At 38.7% G+C, this 19,396-nt stretch overlaps 1 protein-coding gene across 1 annotated transcript in view; it reads left to right on the forward strand.

Moving 5' to 3' along the window:
• Positions 1 to 10,268, forward strand: part of LOC139739858 (solute carrier family 28 member 3-like) — a 66,083-nt gene extending 55,815 nt beyond the window's left edge. The window contains exons 9-11 of the mRNA XM_071650459.1: positions 2,112 to 2,270; positions 3,336 to 3,516; positions 9,415 to 10,268. Coding sequence (XP_071506560.1) covers positions 2,112 to 2,270; positions 3,336 to 3,516; positions 9,415 to 9,524 — 450 coding nt within the window. The 3' untranslated portion in view covers positions 9,525 to 10,268. The remainder of the gene's footprint in view (positions 1 to 2,111; positions 2,271 to 3,335; positions 3,517 to 9,414) is intronic.
• Positions 10,269 to 19,396: the final 9,128 nt, after the last annotated feature.

The following is a 19,396-nucleotide window of genomic DNA, read 5'->3' on the forward strand; positions in this document are numbered from 1 at the left end:
CGTCTACAACCACCCTGTCCACTGTCCACCTAGTCTAATGCCATCTCGTCTAAACCCACTTCGTCTACTACCAACTCGTCTACCAACCATTTTGTCTATATGCCAATTAGTCTAATTGTCATTTCGTCTACTAGCCATTTTATCTAATGTCCAATTTGTCTAAGTCACATTTCGTCTAACACCCATTATGTCTATTGACCATTTCGTCTATTAATCATAAGGTCTATGAATAAAATAGTCTACAGCTCATTTTGTCTAATAGCCAATTGGTCTACAACTCATTGTCTAATAGTCAATTAGTCTAATAACCAGTCAGTCTACTCCCAACTGGTCTACTGCCAACTGGTCTACTCCCAACTTGTCTACTGCCAACTCATCTACTGCCAACTCGTCTACTGCCAACTCGTCTACTGCCAACTAGTGTACTCCCAACTGGTCCACTACTAGTTATAGTTTTTTTTTTGTTATTTAAGTCTACTTCATCCAGTTTCTTTTTTCCCAGTGAAATAGGTTGAACGCTCTTGGTGCCCCATTTGGTTTAAATTTTTATGTTCTAATTATGACATTTTTTAAGGAAAAAAAGATAATGTCACAGTGTGAAAAACTTGCTGTGTTATTTTTGTGGTGGATGTGTAATTTATATCAGAAGCAATCATGCAGCATTTATATGTCCAAACTTCAACACTCCATCCATTCAACTTTGATAGTGATACACAATCATAAGTATGGTAAAAATGAAAAGGAACACATTAGAAGTACATTATCAGTATTCTTCATTCTGTCTGCCACGTACTGATGTATGTAAACGGTTAAATGCAACACAGTACTAGTATACGCGAGCATCCGGTGTCAATCCATCCAACTACACGCCCACATCGCGCGGATCGTTAGTACCTTCACTAGTGTACCAAACGCAATGAAAATCAAATTACACTCGTACTGAACAATTCCTCATTCGGGATCCCGCCAAGATCGCTGCATGCATGCCCACGGAGGTACGGGTGGACTGGGGTGGTCGGTCGAAATGTAATTCTGTTTCGTATGACTGACAATTCGTTTGTGATGGAGTATTGTAACTGAGCTAGTTTATCATTATTTAGTTATTTTACGGCCAAAATGTAGACTGGATAGTCATGTCTCACCATTGATTAGTATGTCTTTTAAATATTCAGCATGTACGGAATAATTAACAACTAGAATAGTCTAATATTGATTTTTGTGCTAATCAAGGGCAGGGTTTAATATGAATAGTTCATGACAGTGAGACGGACTGGACACTATACAAAGTGGTATATTCATTATTAGCATGACCAGATGGAAATGATCAGTTTGGGTAAATTGTTGAGAGTAAAACTATATCAGTTGGGAGTACACCAATTGGGTATAGACGAGTATAGACCAATTGGGAGTAGACAAGTTGGGAGTAGACCAATTGGGAGTAGACCAATTGGGAGTAGACCAATTGGGAGTAGACCAGTTGGGAGTAGACCAATTGGGAGTAGACCAGTTGGGAGTAGACCAATTGGGAGTAGACCAGTTGGGAGTAGACCAGTTGGTAGTAGACCAGTTGGGAGTAGACCAATTGGGAGTAGACGAGTTGGGAGTAGACCAGATGGGTACAGACCATATTGGGTATGGACAAACTAAGGGTTGGACGATATGATAACTAGACAAAGTGAATGTAGACTAAATGACTTGTAGACGAGGTAGGAGTAGACTAACTAGTAGTAGACAAAATAGATATTAGACGACATGGCAAATAGACATTGTGAGTGTAGACGATTTGGCTGTTAGATCAATTGTTTTGTAGACGAAATGCTCCTTAGACGAGTTGGGTATTAGACAGTACGGGTAGTGGGCAAAGTGACTATTAGACAATATGGGTACTGGACAAAACGAGTTGTAGACCAAATGGGTATTAGACGAATCGGTAATAGACGATATGCCAGTAGACCAATTGGAAAATAGACATAGTGGCTGTAGACGAGGTCACTATAAACCCTTATATCCAACATGGATGGAAGCATTCAACAGTTGAAATAGTTTAAACATAAATAGTGAAAGTTGGAGAATAGACTGTCTTATTCTTATTTTTTGGGTGTGATTTGCAGCTGATTTGTAGGTACGTTTTCTTCCCCCTGGCCTGGATCCTGGGCACCTCGTTGGAGGATTGCGGTCTTGTGGCAGAACTCATCGGAACGAAGACCTTTCTCAACGAGTTCATCGCATACTCAGACTTGTCAGAAAGAATAAAAGAAGGCACTGTCAGTGTAAGTTCTGTATGTGTGTTTGTCAGGCTTTGTGTGTGTATGTTTGTGTGTGTGAATAATGTAACTTGAAATTTGATGCAGTAATAATGAAGCAGCAAGTCCTTCAAATTTGAAATAAACTGGTTTGGGTTGATGTAAATTAATGCCGATAGCATTTGAAAGATTTAAAGTATCAAACAAACACTTTGAGACAATATTTCATTCCATGAACATATGATGTGATCATACAGTTAAAGGGGATAGCTAGTAACTGATCAGTGGGAATCAGTGGGAATGCTGGGGGATGATTGTTCCAATCCTTGTGGGATTCATTTAAGAGTACATTATATATCTGTTGTTGTGTGAAAATTGTTTGATTCAGAATGGTCTCATATTCAAGTAATGTGCAGTTTAATGCCCCGTCACTGTACAGGCATGCTAACCTGGAAACATTGAAATGGACATTACTTGAATATGAGACCATTCTGAATCAAATAATTTTCACACAACAATAGATATATAATGTACTCTTAAATGAATCCCACAAGGATTGGAACAATCATCCCCCAGCATTCCCACTGATTCCCACTGATCAGATACTAGCCATCCCCTTTAAACTTCAAAATATTGACATTTTCAGATTCATCTATACATTGATTGATTGATTGATTGATTGATTAAAAGGTCTTTATTCAAATAAAATCTGAGGCGGCGACTAAAAGTCGAATTACACAGAGATACAGAGATTATACAGCTAAACAGATAAAATAATAACATAATCATGATACATAAAAAAATTACATTACATTCAAACATTCTGTATACACAACTAATACAGTTTTAACGCTACAAATTGTCATATAAATACAAAAAGGGAAAAAAATGAATGCACATTTTATAAACAGTAACAGTACACTCCTATTTTTTTTTTCACAGAAAAAAGAAGAAAAAAGGAAGGAATCTATAGACAACAGATGAGATTTATAAAAAGTGAAAAATGTTGGTAGGAATTTGAGATATGTCTTTTATAAATGCTGATATGAGGCTAACCCTTGACCCCTTCCTCATCCATCGTTCCACCCCCAGGCGCGGACACAGGTGATAGCAACCTATGCCCTTTGTGGCTTCACCAACCTGGGTAGCTTGGGGGTGATGCTTGGCTCCATGGTACCCCTCATTCCAAGCAGGATGCCTGATGTGTCAAAGCTGGTCTTCAGAGCCCTGGTGGCTGGAAGTGTGGCGTGTCTACTGACGTCATGTGTAGCGGGTGAGTCGCGGGGAATCTTCAGTTCTTAACCCGTTGAGGACAGACTGATTTTGCTACAACACGCATTTTCCATAGACACCTGCCCGAGTATACTCAGGACTAGTCTTCAACAGGTTAATACCCCCACCAAGGAGGTTACATGTATGTTTTTGCTGGCATTGGTTTGTCTGTCAGTCTGTCTGTTTGCAAAATAACTCGAAAAGACGTGAATGGATGTGGATGAAACTTAGAGGAAAGTTAATAATGACACGAGGAACAGCTGATTAAATTTTGGTAGTGATGCGGACCACCTTCTGGATCCAAGAGTTTGTTTGAATATTTTGAAGGATTCTTTATCATTGGCAAATAGGGCAAACAAATAAAGAAGTTAAAGTTGCGCGTATTTGCTGCATGCATTTGTGCACTGAGTGCACACTTGAGGTGCAGCAGGAAGCTGAGGTAGCGAGACACTTCTTTATCGTTGGGAAATAGGACCATTTTCAGCATGTGTGTATTGGTTGAAACAGGGAGGTGAGACAAAAAGGAGTGGGCACTCTGCCCTGAGGGTTTTCCCTATCACTCAACACAGGATTACAAGGGATCAGTGCCCCAACGAACAAGTAAACGACCTCTTACGTAACGAGGTCAGTCTGATCGTTATCACTGCTGTTTGATGTTCGATCCTCGGGGCCGCGGTGATTTGGCCCTCTATCGTTAGGAGTATGGACAGGCCAGTTGACTTGTGTGTGTTCACAAGGACGTGTATGAGGGTTTTACATTCTTTATGCAGGCTCACACGGCATATACTCTTGGGACCTACTAGTCTAAGAATTCAGCTCTCGATAGATACAAAAATTTTGAAAATCGGCCAAGAAGAAGTTGAGTTTTGACAATGTAACTGTTTAACAATAGCCATTGTTTTGTTCTTGTCTTAATCAAATTACGACGCAATGTCAAGTGTAAATCCTGACTAGTGCTGACGAAATTCAACTGTAGATCAGCAGATGTTGTGGTTTTTTAGCTCACCTGAGCCAAAGGCTCAAGTGAGCTATTGCGATCGCCCTTCGTCCGGCGTCCGTCGTGCGTCGTCCGTCGTCCGTCGTCCGTCGTCCGTCGTCCGTCGTCCGTCGTCCGTCGTGCGTAAACTTTTTACATTTTCATCTTCTTCTTGAAAACCCCAGGACCGATTTTCATCAAACTTGGCAGGTAGCATCCCTAGGGGGTTAGGAACTCAATTTGTTAAAATGGGCACCATGCCCCACCCAGGGGGCCCCCAGGGGGGCCCAAACCCCCCAAAATTAAGGAATCTGTAAAAATCTTCTTCTCTAGAACCAGAAGTGATAGAGCTAAGTTAATACTATGAGTTAGTACATTGATGACTTTAGTTTCAAGTTTGTTCATGGCAGAATCAGGGGTGCCCCCCTTTGGGACCCAGGGGAGGGGGGTGGGGAAGGGTTCTAATGGGGCCTAAATTGTACATTTTCATCTTCTTCTTGAGAACCCCATGACCCATTTTCACAAAACTTGGCAGGTAGCATCCCTAGGGGGTTAAGAACTCAATTTGTTAAAATGGGCACCATGCCCCACCCAGGGGGCCCCAGGGGGGCCCAAACCCCCCAAAATGAAGGAATCCGCAAAAATCTTCTTCTCTAGAACCAGAAGTGATAGAGCTAAGTTAATACTATGAGTTAGTACATTGATGACTGTAGTTTCAAGTTTGTTCATGGCAGAATCAGGGGTGCCCCCTTGGGACCCAGGGGAGGGGGTGAGGAGGGGTCCTAATGGGGCCTAAATTGTACATTTCTATCTTCTTCTTGAGAACCCCATGACCCATTTTCACCAAACTTGGCAGGTAGCATCCCTAGGGGGTTAGGATCTCAATTTGTTAAAATGGGCACCATGCCGCACCCAGGGGGCCCCCAGGGGTCCCAAACCCCCCAAATGAAGGAATCTTTATAAATCTTCTCTAGAATCAAAAGTTATAGAGCTGAGATAATACTACAAGTTTGTTCATAGGAGATCCAGGGGTGCCCCTCTTGGGTAGGGGGGGGGGGGGGGAGGGGGGGAGGGGGAGGGGGGGTGGTTGGAAGGGTCCAAATGGGGGCCTGAATTGTACATTTTCATCTTCTTCCTGAAAACCTCATGATGGATTTTTGTCAAACTTGGCAGGTAGCATCCCTAGGGGTCAATATCTCAATTTATCAAAATGGGCACCATGCCCCACCCAGAGGGCCCCAGGGGGCCCCAATCCCCCCAAATTAAGGAATCTTAAAAAAATGGGCCCTTGATATTGTACATTTTCATCTTCTACTTGAGAATGCCTGGTCAAATTTTGGTAGAGCTGTGAATGATTTAGATTAGTGACTGCGTGAAAGGTGAACTTGCGATACTCAGGTGAGCGCTAGACCCGCGGGTCTCTTGTCTTTAGTCTGATGTATCACTTCATTGTTCGCTCGTGTTGGTTCTCTTGTCATATTTTTTGGGAAACTTGCGTACATCCGCCAAGACATGTTTTTGCTGGTCCCACTAATATATTTTTGTGAGCAATTTTAGTTCTCCAGGGGATAGAAACACTATTTGAATGTTTTTTTGTTGTATGCTGGGGATATATTGAGGCAGGAGGGCTCGAATCTACAACAGAGTGGTCATGATGGAGACTACTATAGGACCTAATCTTGGTGAAATAACTTGCCTCCTTGCCTGGTGTATAGTGAAAACATGTGAGAGTTCAGTGAGAGCTCACATGTCCTGTATCACTGTATGCCTGATAAGATATTCACCATGGCGCTTTTTTTGTCTGTCTCTCTGTTTTTGTTTTATTCTTATTTGAAAGCTGAATGGGTATTTTTATGATGGTTGTTGCTGTTGTGGTTGGTATTTTCTGTGCTAGCTTGGTATTGAAATTATTATTATCATCAGACATTATTAGGGCCTGTGTTCCACTACTCAGCTGTTCATGTTTCCTTCATATTCTTACAATCAGTATATTATTATTGGTGCTGCTAATCATTATTATTAAATGTTTTTAAGTCTGTGTTAATTTGTTTCCATTTCATGTAAAAGTTATTTCACCATAATAGCATGCAAAGTACATTTGTTCCCAAGAAATCTTATAGTACATGGACATGTAAATGCACATAAGTTATAACACCTTGAATACTAGCTGCAAAATTCAAAATGTGACCATGCAACCAGTTCACTGCACATCACAATGCACCAGTGTTGTTTGCAGGAACAGCAATGGGTAATGCACCAGTAATGCACCAGTATACACCACCCACCAGTACCACGTGGAGTAATCCAGGTTCTGGCCAGGGAGGGGTGAGACCCACCAGCCTGTTGACAAGGATTGCGCATGTGCACTGTGCGGCCAAGCGGCAGTAATCTAGTTAGTGGAGTGGTCTCTTGGGGAGTGCGGCTCCGAGGATGGTTCAAAAGACACTAATCCAGTGCCCACTCCTTTTCCTCTCACCTCCCTGGTTGAAAGGAGCTGCTTAGCAAAGGTCTCTGCTCTCTTAAATGCTTTTCTAATTGCAAACTTGTGCCATGTGATTCACCGAGGACTGTAAAGATGCAACATTGCTCCATCAAGCAGAAATTTAGGCACTTATAAAAGGAAATGGTGTCAATGGTCAATCTAACACAGACATCTCAGTCTGTTCTTTAGTATTTCCAGCTTGTCAGTACGGGTCAAAACCTGAACTTTCACCAAAATCCTTATGGTTTTTCAGAACTTTGCACTTTCCTCAAGTAAAAAAAAAAAAAAAAAAAATGTGTCAGCTATTTTGAGAGTGAATGAAATTCACACATTCTCCCCAAGCCAACCAGAGGAAGATTTCTGACCCGATCACTTATCCTTTTCCAAAATCTATTCTTACACTTGAAATATTCCCTGCAAGGCGAGAGCTTTATGACTGTATGCTACCTCTCAGAAATCAACCTGCCAGAAATGACTTATATCTTAAGATGTCATATCCAACGCTTTTGTTCTGTATATTTCTCCACAATTCTTCATATCGCATATAGCCAATACACAGTGATATCAGCTATCGATATCAACCTCCGGGTATTTTTGCTGGGAAGCTCAATTCCGGTAACAGCTTTGAAACGTTATACCCTCAATGAAAGTGCGAAGTTTCATCATTCTTTCTCTGAACTGTTCACACATTCATCATGGATGAATTTCAGGAAATGACAGTGCCACAACTGAGAGAATTTTTGAACAGTCGCGGTGTTCCAAATGCTGTGAAACAACAACAAGAACACGAGACACTCACCTGGAAAGCCAACGAAGCCGTCGTATAAAAGCAAGAAAGCATCGATCGCCAACTAGCGCGCCAGCATCGGAAGTACCCTTCCCAGCACATCCGGGTACTTTGAAGGGAATTTTTGCTATCGATAGCTGATATCGCTGGATATCGGCTATATGCGATATGGAGATTTAATACTTTGTTGCCCGCCGATGACTGCATGATGTCATCGCAAGTCATGCAGTTTTATCTAAAATCCTCTGCAATTAAAGATGTTCTCCAGTTTTCATAGGCAAAAGGAGCAATCTCTTCATGCCTACTCTTGCTATACAGATCGTTTTTTTAATTCTGTGTATGCCCTGAATGAAACAGTTCAATTATGATCATTGTAATACATCATGACGAACATTGGGTAGAAAACCTGTGGGTCATGGTAATTAAGTTTACCTTTTCTTGCCCCTGGCAGCCCTGTTTCTCATGTCACAATCTCGGCCTGTTTTTCCATTTCTGCTTTGTCAGTGTGTTATAACTTTCTTTTTTTCTTTGTCGTGTTAAATCAAATTTGTTTTGTGTTTGTCTATGTACACACGTCTGAAATGCTGAATAAATAATACTTTTTTTATTTCATAAAATGAAACATACATACATAGCAAATGAATAGTGTGACACATCATCGATATACAAAAAAAAATAGAATGTACAGTAGGATTATAGAAAGATAACGGCTGGATAGCCCATAATCAGCTGCACTTTTCTGGTGCCGCTGGTCTTCCATGGGGACCAGTTATAAAGAGGTATGGAAAAGAAATAAAAAAGAGTAGAAGATTACATATTATATAAATACAAAAGTATAATAATCTCAAGAAATATTAATTTATAATGCAATAATTATACAAAATCTCAAGGCAAAATATGCTTTCTTGAAAAGTGTAGATACATTTCTTGTGCATCAGACAAAAATATATATATATCTAGATAAGTTTACACAGATGAAATTAAACCAATTCAAAAAGGGACCGTTTAAAATCCTTCAGTGACTTACAGTCACGGACAGATAATAACAATGTTGGAATTACTTGAAGTCAACTATGAATTCCAACTCATCATTTCCCGACAGAAATACATTTGTATTTGATAATCCTTGTTTATGCAGGTTTGGTAAGGAAGGGGCAAATTAGAATAATTTTGTTCTTGTCGTGTTATTTTGTTCTTATCATATCCCAGTCTAGCTGTCATCCCAATCTTGTTGCAGCTGCTATAGACCGATTCGGGTTTGTTGAGGGCAGCAGACATTTTGTGGCACTGGGCGCAGCCATGAGCTCATTTTGAGGTGCCTTAGCCAACCCCCCCGCCTCTCCCCCACCCCACGGGCAACATGTTTATCGCGCACATGTAACAAAGGTTCGCGCACTAAGCAAGCATTCGCGCACTCAGTACGAGACGCCTATTGGCTAAAACGACCATGCTTCAGTTTTTCATTCCGTGCGCGGAAGGGGGTGGGGGAGAGGGGAGGGGTGGTCTGCTAAGACACCACGTTAATGGCGCTGCCCATGCCAAAAATACATGTAGCGCGTCACAGAATCGGTCTATAGGGATTTCTTCATCAATACTCAAGATTTTTTATCATCATACTTTTTTTGTGTGTGTGTTTTTTTCTTTACTCTGACAGGATTCCTGTATGATCCAGAGAGGACGCTATTTGGAGGCGAGAAAGATCCATTAACGACGTTGTTTCCAAACGTGTCGACCCTGGCAACGACGATGACCCCTGTGAGCTAGAGGAGCCGGGTGACCGGACCTGTGAATCCTGCCATTTTGTTGTACTTTTGTCACACCTGATCCTCTTCTTGCCACTCTGCAGTAGCCTCTGTCGGGGTGAAATATTCATCAGCTGAGTAGAGTTTGTTGGATGTGTCTCTAGTTTCCGTGTTAAGGTCTACAATGGGAGGATCCCCTTTTTTTAGTTCTTACTTAACTTCTTCTTTTTTAGTAGAGTGTGATAGCGGATTGTTGAAGAGAGATGTAACACTGCAGATACCAAGGTGCTTTGTGAAGCATGTGTAGGTCTCGCTTTTTGTTCAAATGTGTAGGAAAAGAACTTTCAGCTCCCAGGCATAAAGTGGAATGAAGGTTTCTTTTCCGGTCTACCTAACATTTCCCTCAAAAAAAAGTAAGTCTGTTACTTGTTCATATGGTATGTTTGGAATGACTGGTTTTACAAGATGACTTGAGTTCATCTTGCAGTGTTGTCATTTTTTGTATTTTCATGTGAGTACATGTATATCTATTTTAATATTGGAATGAGAAAAAGCATATCCATAGTAATGAAACACTAGAATGTTGTGATTTTTGTCCAAACTTTTAGATTTCAACTCTTGAATTTTTGTTTTTTCCTGCATGAAGTACACACCTTTGATCTTTGTCCATTTTTAAAGGAAGTTTGAGGAAGTGATTCCAGCTCAAAATCACAAAGCCATCTGGAATATAATGAATTTAGCAAATGTTTTACAAGGGAAAAACTTGAGTAAGTACCAATAGGTAAAGCTGTATTTAAACATCAACTGTACAATATTTTCTGCAGTTGATTGATTTATAGATTTGTCCTTGAAGGTATTTGTCGTCTTTCTCAGTATTTTTTTTTCTCTTTTTTTGTTGTTGTTCCAGTGTAGATCACGATTTATAGTGTGCATCCTATTTCAAGAACTACAATTCCATCACTTGAAAGATTTGAACTAAAATAAAGAGAATGAATGTTCAATTTCACTGTCGCATGAGTTTCTGCTTGAGTGTGTGCAAAATGTGCTTTTTTTTTTTTAAATCCAGAGGCACAATGCACATCAGCCACTGTGGGATAAAATTCTTTTAAGTCTACCAGGATGAGGGGATACTGGTAATGTCTGCCCCTTATCCTTACCTTTTGTCGAAGTATAGATCCATGTAAATATGTACATTGGAAAAGTAATTTTCAATTTTACACTTTTATGCAGAGCATGGTTAAATATTTAGCTTTTATATCTGTGATTATATCCCTGTGTTAAGGCATCCTGTATACCTCTTGCGAATTGATTCTGTGATACATTTGCATAATATGTTCATGTAAATGTGGTTATTGATAAACCTCCATGTATTTATGCATGTCTTCATTGTATAGTGTGTATAAATTCATACAGTATGTACAAAATATTTGAATGTATGTTGAGTGTGAGTGTGAGTTTGAACTATTAGATATGATGATGTCACACCCAGAGGGTTGTAGGGCAATACTGAGTGATATTTTCTGCATTTATGGAGAAATTGATATTTTCTCCACAACCATTTTCTTGTCCTCAATGTACAAATTGTACATGTATTTAGGTTGGGAATGGGAGGGGACTTGAAGTCTAAGTTCTGACACTTGTCCTGCCATATCTTTAATGGTTCTTCATTGTCTTGAATAGAATTACGTAAACATGCCACCAGATATACGTGATTGTTCCATATGATAGAAATGCATTCATATTGGAAAATTATATAAACATGATTAGGGAGAATGTACATAAAAATTCCCGCTAATAACAAATATTTCTGACCAATGCATGTGCTGCAGACTTGTTGAAACTTAAGCAGCTAACACATATAATTGGTTGTATCTTGTATTTTTTCTGCACAAGCTTCAGATTTTTTCAATACCACTGTTATCTCAAATCTGAGTGCTTTTAATCCTTTAGTTCTCTTTTATTTTTTATTCTTGTTTCAAAGTTATGAATCTCCGCTATTGAACTTAAGAAAAGCAGACGTTTTAATATGATCAATTGTTTTCTTATCTTTGTTCTACTGCCAGATTTACTCAATTCCATTTTCATCAACAAAAAAAGAATGTTGAAATATGATTCCAGACTTACCGAATGAATGTTGATAGACCTGATATGGCATTCATCCTCTGGATTTCAAATGAAAGCGAGTAACTGGGTCTAAAATTCTTTTCTATCACACAAATAAAATTCTGTCTTCACTTTGTTTTTGTAATGGAACTTTTTATAAAATCAAATTTCAGTGGTGGAGTTTAATGTATGAGCTATTATTTTCATGCCTCCGCCACAAAGTGCTACCGGAGGCATTATGTTTTCGGGTTGTCCGTCTGTCCGTCTGTACGTCCGTACGTCTGTATGTCCGTATGTCTGTACATCCGTACGTCCATCCGCATTCATTTACGCGATAACTTGAGTAATATTGACTGGAATTTTACCAAATTTGGTCAAAGTATAAAGTATGAAGGGGCAATTACTTGATTAGATTTTGGGTGAAATCGGCTAAAGGTCAAAGTTCAAGGTCAAATCATGAAATTGTATCTGTTTACCCGATAACTCAAGACTGGGTCCAGCAAATTTTATAAAAATTTGTCCGAGGATGATGTATGATGAGACAATTTTATTACTTGATTAGTTTTTGAGTAGAATCGGACAGAGGTCAAAGGACAAAGATCAAGGTCAAATCCTAAAATTTATCTGTGTATGTGATGTAACTCAGAACTGGATGAAGCAACTTTCACCAAATTTGGTCCAAGGGTGACATATGATAGGGCCATTATTTGAGTAGTTTTTTAGAGAAATCGCAAGAGGTCAAAGGTCATAAGGTCAAGGTCAAATGGTAAAAATGTTATTTCCCCCATATCTATGCAATGCCCAAAGGTATTTTCTTGAAACTTAGTGTGGGTATGTACTACTGTGTAAAGATTCTCCAGAGAGTTTCATGTCATAAGGTCAAAGGTCAAAGGTCAGGTGAAAATGTTAAGATTACACATTTCTCGCAAATGGTTCTATGTATCTTCATATAACTTGGTACATATGCATGTACTGACTGGCAGGGATTATCTAGGGAATTTGGGGGTTATGGGTTAATAGCCAGGGGGTCAAAGGTCAAGGTCAACTCCTCAAAATTTCACTATTTCCTTCATATGCAATGCTTGCAGGATTATTTTTAAACTGAATATTATACATGTATTACCTAATGGAGATTCTCTGGGAAAATTTCTGCCAGAAGGTCAAAGGTTAAGGATCAAAGGCCAGGCAAAAATGCGAAAGAAAAAAATTATATTTTATACTGTAATTACTTTTTCTTCATGTCTTGAAAATTACTCAATGCATAAACTTATAAAAGGGTCGGTCAAAAGTCAAGTAAAAACCCTCAACTCCCCAAATGCATGTACCTGCACTGTTAGACAATTATGGCAAACTTAGTTCAAGGAAAGTGAATATTCAAGACATATCTGACAAACATGTCATTTCAGTATTTTGCCAGTTATGTGAAACTGTCATCACACATTGTGAAGACATTGTACTACACACCTATTGGGAGAATCATGCATTATGGCGGAGGCATACCAGTCGCCATAGCGAATAGCAAATGGTTCAATGTATCTTCATGGAACTTGGTACATACGCATGTACTGACTGGCAGGGATTATCTAGGGAATGTAGGGGTCATGGGTCAATAGTCAGGGGTCAAAGGTCAAGGTCAACTCAAAAATTTACTATTTCCCTCATGAACTAGTATATGCAATGCTTGCATTATCATTTTTAAAACTTGATATATACATGTATTACCTAATGTAGATTCTCTCAAAGGTCAAAGGTTAAGGGTCAAAGGCCAAGTTTAAATGCAAAAAAAAAAATCTATTTTATACTGTAATTACACTCTTTCTTCATACCTTGAAAATTACTCAATGTATAAACTTACAAAAGGGTCGGTCAGAAGTCAAGTAAAAATCCTCACTTCCCCAAATGCGCGTACCTGCACTCTTAGACAATTATAGCAAACCTAGTTCAAGGGATGTGAACATTCAAGATATTTCTGACAAACCTGACATTTCAATATTTTGTCAGTCATCACACATTGTGAAGACATTGTACCATACACCTATTGGGAGAATCATGCATTATGGCGGAGGCATCAGTCGCCAAAGCGACATTTCTAGTTTTCTTTTTGCAATATGCTCATTGTGGATTTAGGAGTTTGATTCAGTCTTTGAAATAATAATCTTAAATCGTGTGTAAAGGTATAAATTCTTTTATTTTTTTTTTCTTTTGCCCTTTAATGTTATACAGCCAAAACATATTCATGCACTATGTGTTTTGTTTATTTTTTCCAGTGTGCTAAACATAATCATACATGATCAAGACAAATTCATTTGTCCTCAATGCTGTGGTCAGTATATGTTGAGAGAGCTGATAAGAGTTAAAAATGACCTCTTTGTGGCCGAAATGCAGAAATGTTTTTGTGTTTAACTCAGCTTTGTATGGTTGTCGCAAGTTATAGGAATAGAGAACATACATTTCAACTGTGGGGAAAAGAGAATCGAAGGAATAATTAATGTAGATTTACTCCTTATCGTTGTAAAAGAAGATATACCTCTGTACTGTAACATTCCTGTCGACTTTGCACAAATCTAACAGGGTGTGGAAGAATGGTGTCCATTTTCCATCATTATTGATAGGGATATTAATCTTAGTGTCCAGTGAAGATAGTCCTCTCACAGTCTTTGTGGACTTTTTTATTTATCTATTTATATGTGCATTTATTTTTGTTATTTGTGTTATTTTCACGTGGTGATTCCATCAGTGAGTTAAACACTGTTATTCGTGGAAGCCTTGCATGAACAACGTGCACATAAATGCACAAACATTGGGACAATAATCTTTTAACCGAAACAATTACAACACAATATAACATATTGTGATTGCAAAACATATGATATGATATAGTATAATACAGTGGCGGATCCAGAGGGGGGCGAAACGGGCGCGTGCCCCTTCTTTATTTGTTGTCAAAACAAAAGCATCCCAATTTTGGGTGACATTATTCCTTGTAGCATTCCTAACTATGTACTGGAAAAAAAATCTGGTATCAAAATTAATTTCTTATGTATCCTATCATTTTATGAATTTCTTAAGTTTTCTTTTCTTTTCTTTTTTTCCCACAAAATTTATTGAAGGACCTATTTTAAATCGTGATTATGCTAAAATTAATTTATTTCAGCCATTGAAAGTGGAAATAATCATATCTTTTTGAATAAGGCGAGAAAACTCTATTTACATATACTTTGTTCACAAAATCATGTTTTTGAGCCATTTTCGGTCTGACAAGTATGTATAAAATGTCGTGCAACGTTGTGACAGTATGTCTGATTTTTGGAAAAAAAAATGGTGTCTTATGATTTGCGAGACTTGAAAGTACATCTTAAAAAGCCAGCGAGCGGCGTAGTAAAAAAAAAAAAAAAATCGCGCGGCAGAGTGGTCGCGGAGAATGTCAGGGGGGTTGGTTCAGCCCTCCCCCCCCCCCCCCCGCCCCTTTAGGGTGAAACAAGAATTTCTAGTATTGAGGGGCTTCCCTATATTCAATTATGTTGGTCCCTGGGATTGGGTAAATGTATTGTGGTAGCCCTGCACACCATAATGCCGTGCAACTGTCGAACTTCAAGGGGTCATGTGTGTATTAAAGGCTTGTCTTCTTTTCTTTCATTCTCTTTTTGTCTGTGTGTTAGTGTGTAAATTACGTAAAAACATCATCATTTACAGAAATGCATCATATTGCTACTACTGCAGTGATCTTTTGAAAGTCCTGTCATGATATGACTCACTTTAAATCTGTCAGAGTGTGGTGAAAAGAAGGCGTGAATTCATAAAATCGTAAGGGGAATTCTTTGCCGTCATCAGGAGCAGTCCTGGTTGTTAGAGGTGCAAAATGAGCAGAGTAGGATGTGTGTCTACAGTATTGTATTAGGTTTGTATGTCACAAGATCATGCAAAACACTACCTTATCTAAAGTTTGGTAACTGGAGGTCATTGTAGCCGGTGAATTTCTGCTGTAATTTCTTTGTTGATAATTATAATATGGTGTTTTCTTCAATATACCACAGTCAAGTGTCAAACATTCAGTGTTTAACAATATCAACTTACTGTCGTAAGTTATGATGTTACGATGAAGAAGTTACAATCTGAGAATAGCAGAATATGTAGGTACTTTAAAAACTGCAGTTTTCTGAGAAAATCTGTGTTTTCGTCTTTTTTATCCCGCTTTGAGTGTTTAGTACATCAGACATCAGCATTTTGATTGACCTAATTTCAAACGATGAAAATTTAGATTAGAATATTTTGATTATATATTTCTTCTTTTATTTTAGGCAAGATCAACATGTGAACCTGAAGTATTTTTGCGACACCTTACCATGTGTTTTTGATATCGAGTACACATGTACATGTATATGAATTTGTATCATGAAAATAGCTCTATAATGTTTTACATTAAAATATCTAGCCGTATATGTGTGGAAGTGTTGATGAATGTTTGATATTGTATTTACAGTGTGAAAAGAGGCTCGATATTTATACAGTGTACTGGAATTGATTTAGAAATTGTACTTTTATAATAGTGATTCTTGTACTGTACTTCCCGTAGAAAGAAGAGAAAAGGGTGTTCCCACCTCCATATCCACATGTCGGCATCCTACAAAAATTTGTGACAACGGAGAAATTCAGAAAAAATGAATGTGATGTGAACTTTGATAAATTGAATAAATATCATTCAAATCTAAATAGATTGTTTATGTGATACTTTCAAGGAGTATTATTATTATTGGTCGCAACCAGCAGTTGTCCAGTATGTGAATGAGGTGGAGAGATGCTGTCATACCACATTCCTCATCTTAGAAATAATCTTCTGTGATATAGTTAGTGAATAAAGATAAGTTAGTAATACTTACAATACGTCACCCCAAGAGTCATTTCTCTCAAGTTACGTGAACTTTTACTAATACTGGTGCACACGTAGGATGCAATATTTTGAAAATTAGATGCAATATTTTGAAAATTTTGTGTTGAAAAAGTAAAACGATAAGGAGGCTTATCATTAAATTTGCAAGAAAATGGGATTTCAATAGCCCTGATTTGGGGGGGGGGGGGGTGATGACCACATGTAATTTATTCAATTCAAGTCAAATGAGATTTTCTTTTCAATAGCACTTTGTTGATACAATTTCAAGGAGGAAAAAAGTACAGTGTATCACAATTATATATATATATGTGTGTGTGTGTGTGTGTGAAACTAAATCTCAAAATAATTACGTTATTGGAAAAGAGAGCCCCTCGAAAAAGACAAGCTTATAGAAATGTGGGCCCCTAAAAAACCAAACTCGCAATGCAGTTATAAAAACACAAAGGAACAAAAGCACAGACACAGGCACAAGATGCTCACGGTAAACAGAGACGTCGGATGAATAACAAGAGACAATCGGACGGGGAGGTTAGATGGAGTAGGAAGGGAAGGAAGACAAGGTGATTTATACATTCCTGGAAAGCTTAAGTCTCCAGGAATATGAATAATTAACTTTCATGAGGTAAAAACGTCTCCAGAACGATGGAGAGATGGTGTTTTGAGACCCTTTTTAGACCAGAACCCGCTCTGACGGCGAAATTTTGGTGACCAAAATTATGACGTCACGAAATGTGCGCTGTGCTACCACTCCATCCACACAGTGGGCTCCGTCTATGGAGGGCCGTTGCGGACGTGGTTCGTTTGGGGCATACGTATGGAGAGGCAGTGTGCCCGCTTCCATGTATGCGCCAAACGAGTTGTGTCCGCGGCGGCCTTCCATATCCGTCGCCTCTCCCTCGCTTCTTCTACCACTCCGACTTTGCCACTGTCACTATCAGCGTCATTGTCACTGTCATCTCTCAATTCACCCTCGATGTCAAACTCAAAGTCTTTCCGTACAATAAGGTAAAAATTGGAAGTTTTAATGTCTCAGCCGAGAAAGCAGAGGCGACTAAAGACAGGCCAGATATTGCATCCGCTCACCAAGAAATACGTGCTTTATGAATGGCGGCCTCGATGTCCCGCTGCACTCGTAAAGGGTTTTGTTCATTTCGTGACGTCATATTTCAGGGCTCGAAAAAAACGGCTGTTCCGGAGCGAATATCGGTGAAGCAAATCAGTCAGTTTTAACTCGCGATTTCTCAGGGGCGCGAATATCTTTGAATAAGTCACATTAAAAAAAATAAAAAAAAATCTGTTTTAGGAGACATTTCCCTCTGCTTTGACACCTTCTTTTATATGAATTTCTTAATTTTAATGTCTCGTTCATCATATTTTAAAGGGATCGTATAGTTTTGGTTGAGACCTAAATTCAGGTTTCTGCCATTCTTTGGTGAGATGAGAAACCTCTTATGAAATATGAAAGAGTATGTAATTCCATGAAGAATTCAACGTTTAATTGATGAAAATTGGTTTTGAAATGGCTGAGATATCGAAAAACAAAGCGATTCTAATAAAGTGTTGGACCCACACTTTATTATGATCGCTTTGTTTTGCTTTGTTTTTGGATGTTTCAATCATTCCAAACCCGATTTTCATCAAATAAACTTGAATTCCTCATAAAATGGTATGCTCTGTACTATTTCATAAGAGTTTTCTTGGTATCTCACAAAAAGTTAAAAACCAAATTCTCATCTCCATCAATACTGTACCATCTCTTTGAAGACGTAGCAGGAGGGCCCCTCAGCGCGTGCAGGGCTTTTTCCAGACACTATCCATTGGCATGAGCTATAGAAAAGTTATGCAATTGTGAAGTAAAATATGCAATTCAAATGTTATCTAAAAGGCAACCAAAACTGTCTTTTTTTTCCTCTTGAATGCAGTAAGACTTGGTGCATCTTTTAAATCATCACTTGGCTGGTTCTCAAAAGCTTGGTCCTGTATACTTGTAAACAAAGTATTCTGGGCGAGGATGGTGCGGAGTAAAGGTAAATAAAATTCATTAGATTTTCTTGTCGGACGCTATGAAAACTAACATTTCTACAAAATAATTTATATCATACAATACTTTAGGCGACTCTTTTTTTTCTGAAATTAAACATTAAGTGTCGTATTTGATATACATATAAATCTCTAACCTTTAAAATGTTACTACTCAAAAACAATTCGTCAATGTAGCCACATGGTTGTAAGTGAGGTATAATTCCCAAAGCCTTTTTTGTAATTAATACGATTTTTCAATGTCGTTTATTCATGGATATTTCCCCAAGCAAGGAAACCATAGTTCAGATAAGGAAATATGTGACTGTGAATTATGGGTGGGGAAGAACTGCTTTAACTTATCGATAATACCAATATTCTGGGATTATGGACATGAAATTTCAACGACTACTTATACTGTCAACATGAACACCAAGATATTTAAGAGATGCAACCATTCTAGGGGAGTGCAACCAAGCAACTATGAGTACAACAACATACAATCATAATTGTATACACAAAGGTTGGGGTGCTTTGCCACAGAAATCATGATTTCCGTGGCGCTTGAATTCCGCACCACTCAAAAAAGTCAGGGGTGCTGCACAGCACCCTCAACATCCCCTCTCCGAGTGGCCTGCTCTAGAAAAGCTGCCGGTAAATGTAATGGCAATATTAACTATCTGTCACGTGAGACCGAAGGCCGTGTTTCCTTTTTATCAATAAAATGCGCATTTATTGTGCTTTTATGACGTCGCAATATTGAAGCTGCAAAAATTGCACAGGCTTGCTACTGGTGCTATTTTACCCGATGTAATCTTCTTGACAACTCTTTTGCGTGAACACCACATCAGGTAGACACATTAGGTAAGTGTTCAAGCCTCAAC

Source organism: Diadema antillarum, unplaced genomic scaffold, assembly GCF_040938485.1.
Source record: "Diadema antillarum isolate AM-2024a unplaced genomic scaffold, OU_Dant_1.0 seq00000821_RagTag, whole genome shotgun sequence".
NCBI classification, from domain to species: Eukaryota; Metazoa; Echinodermata; class Echinoidea; order Diadematoida; family Diadematidae; genus Diadema; species Diadema antillarum.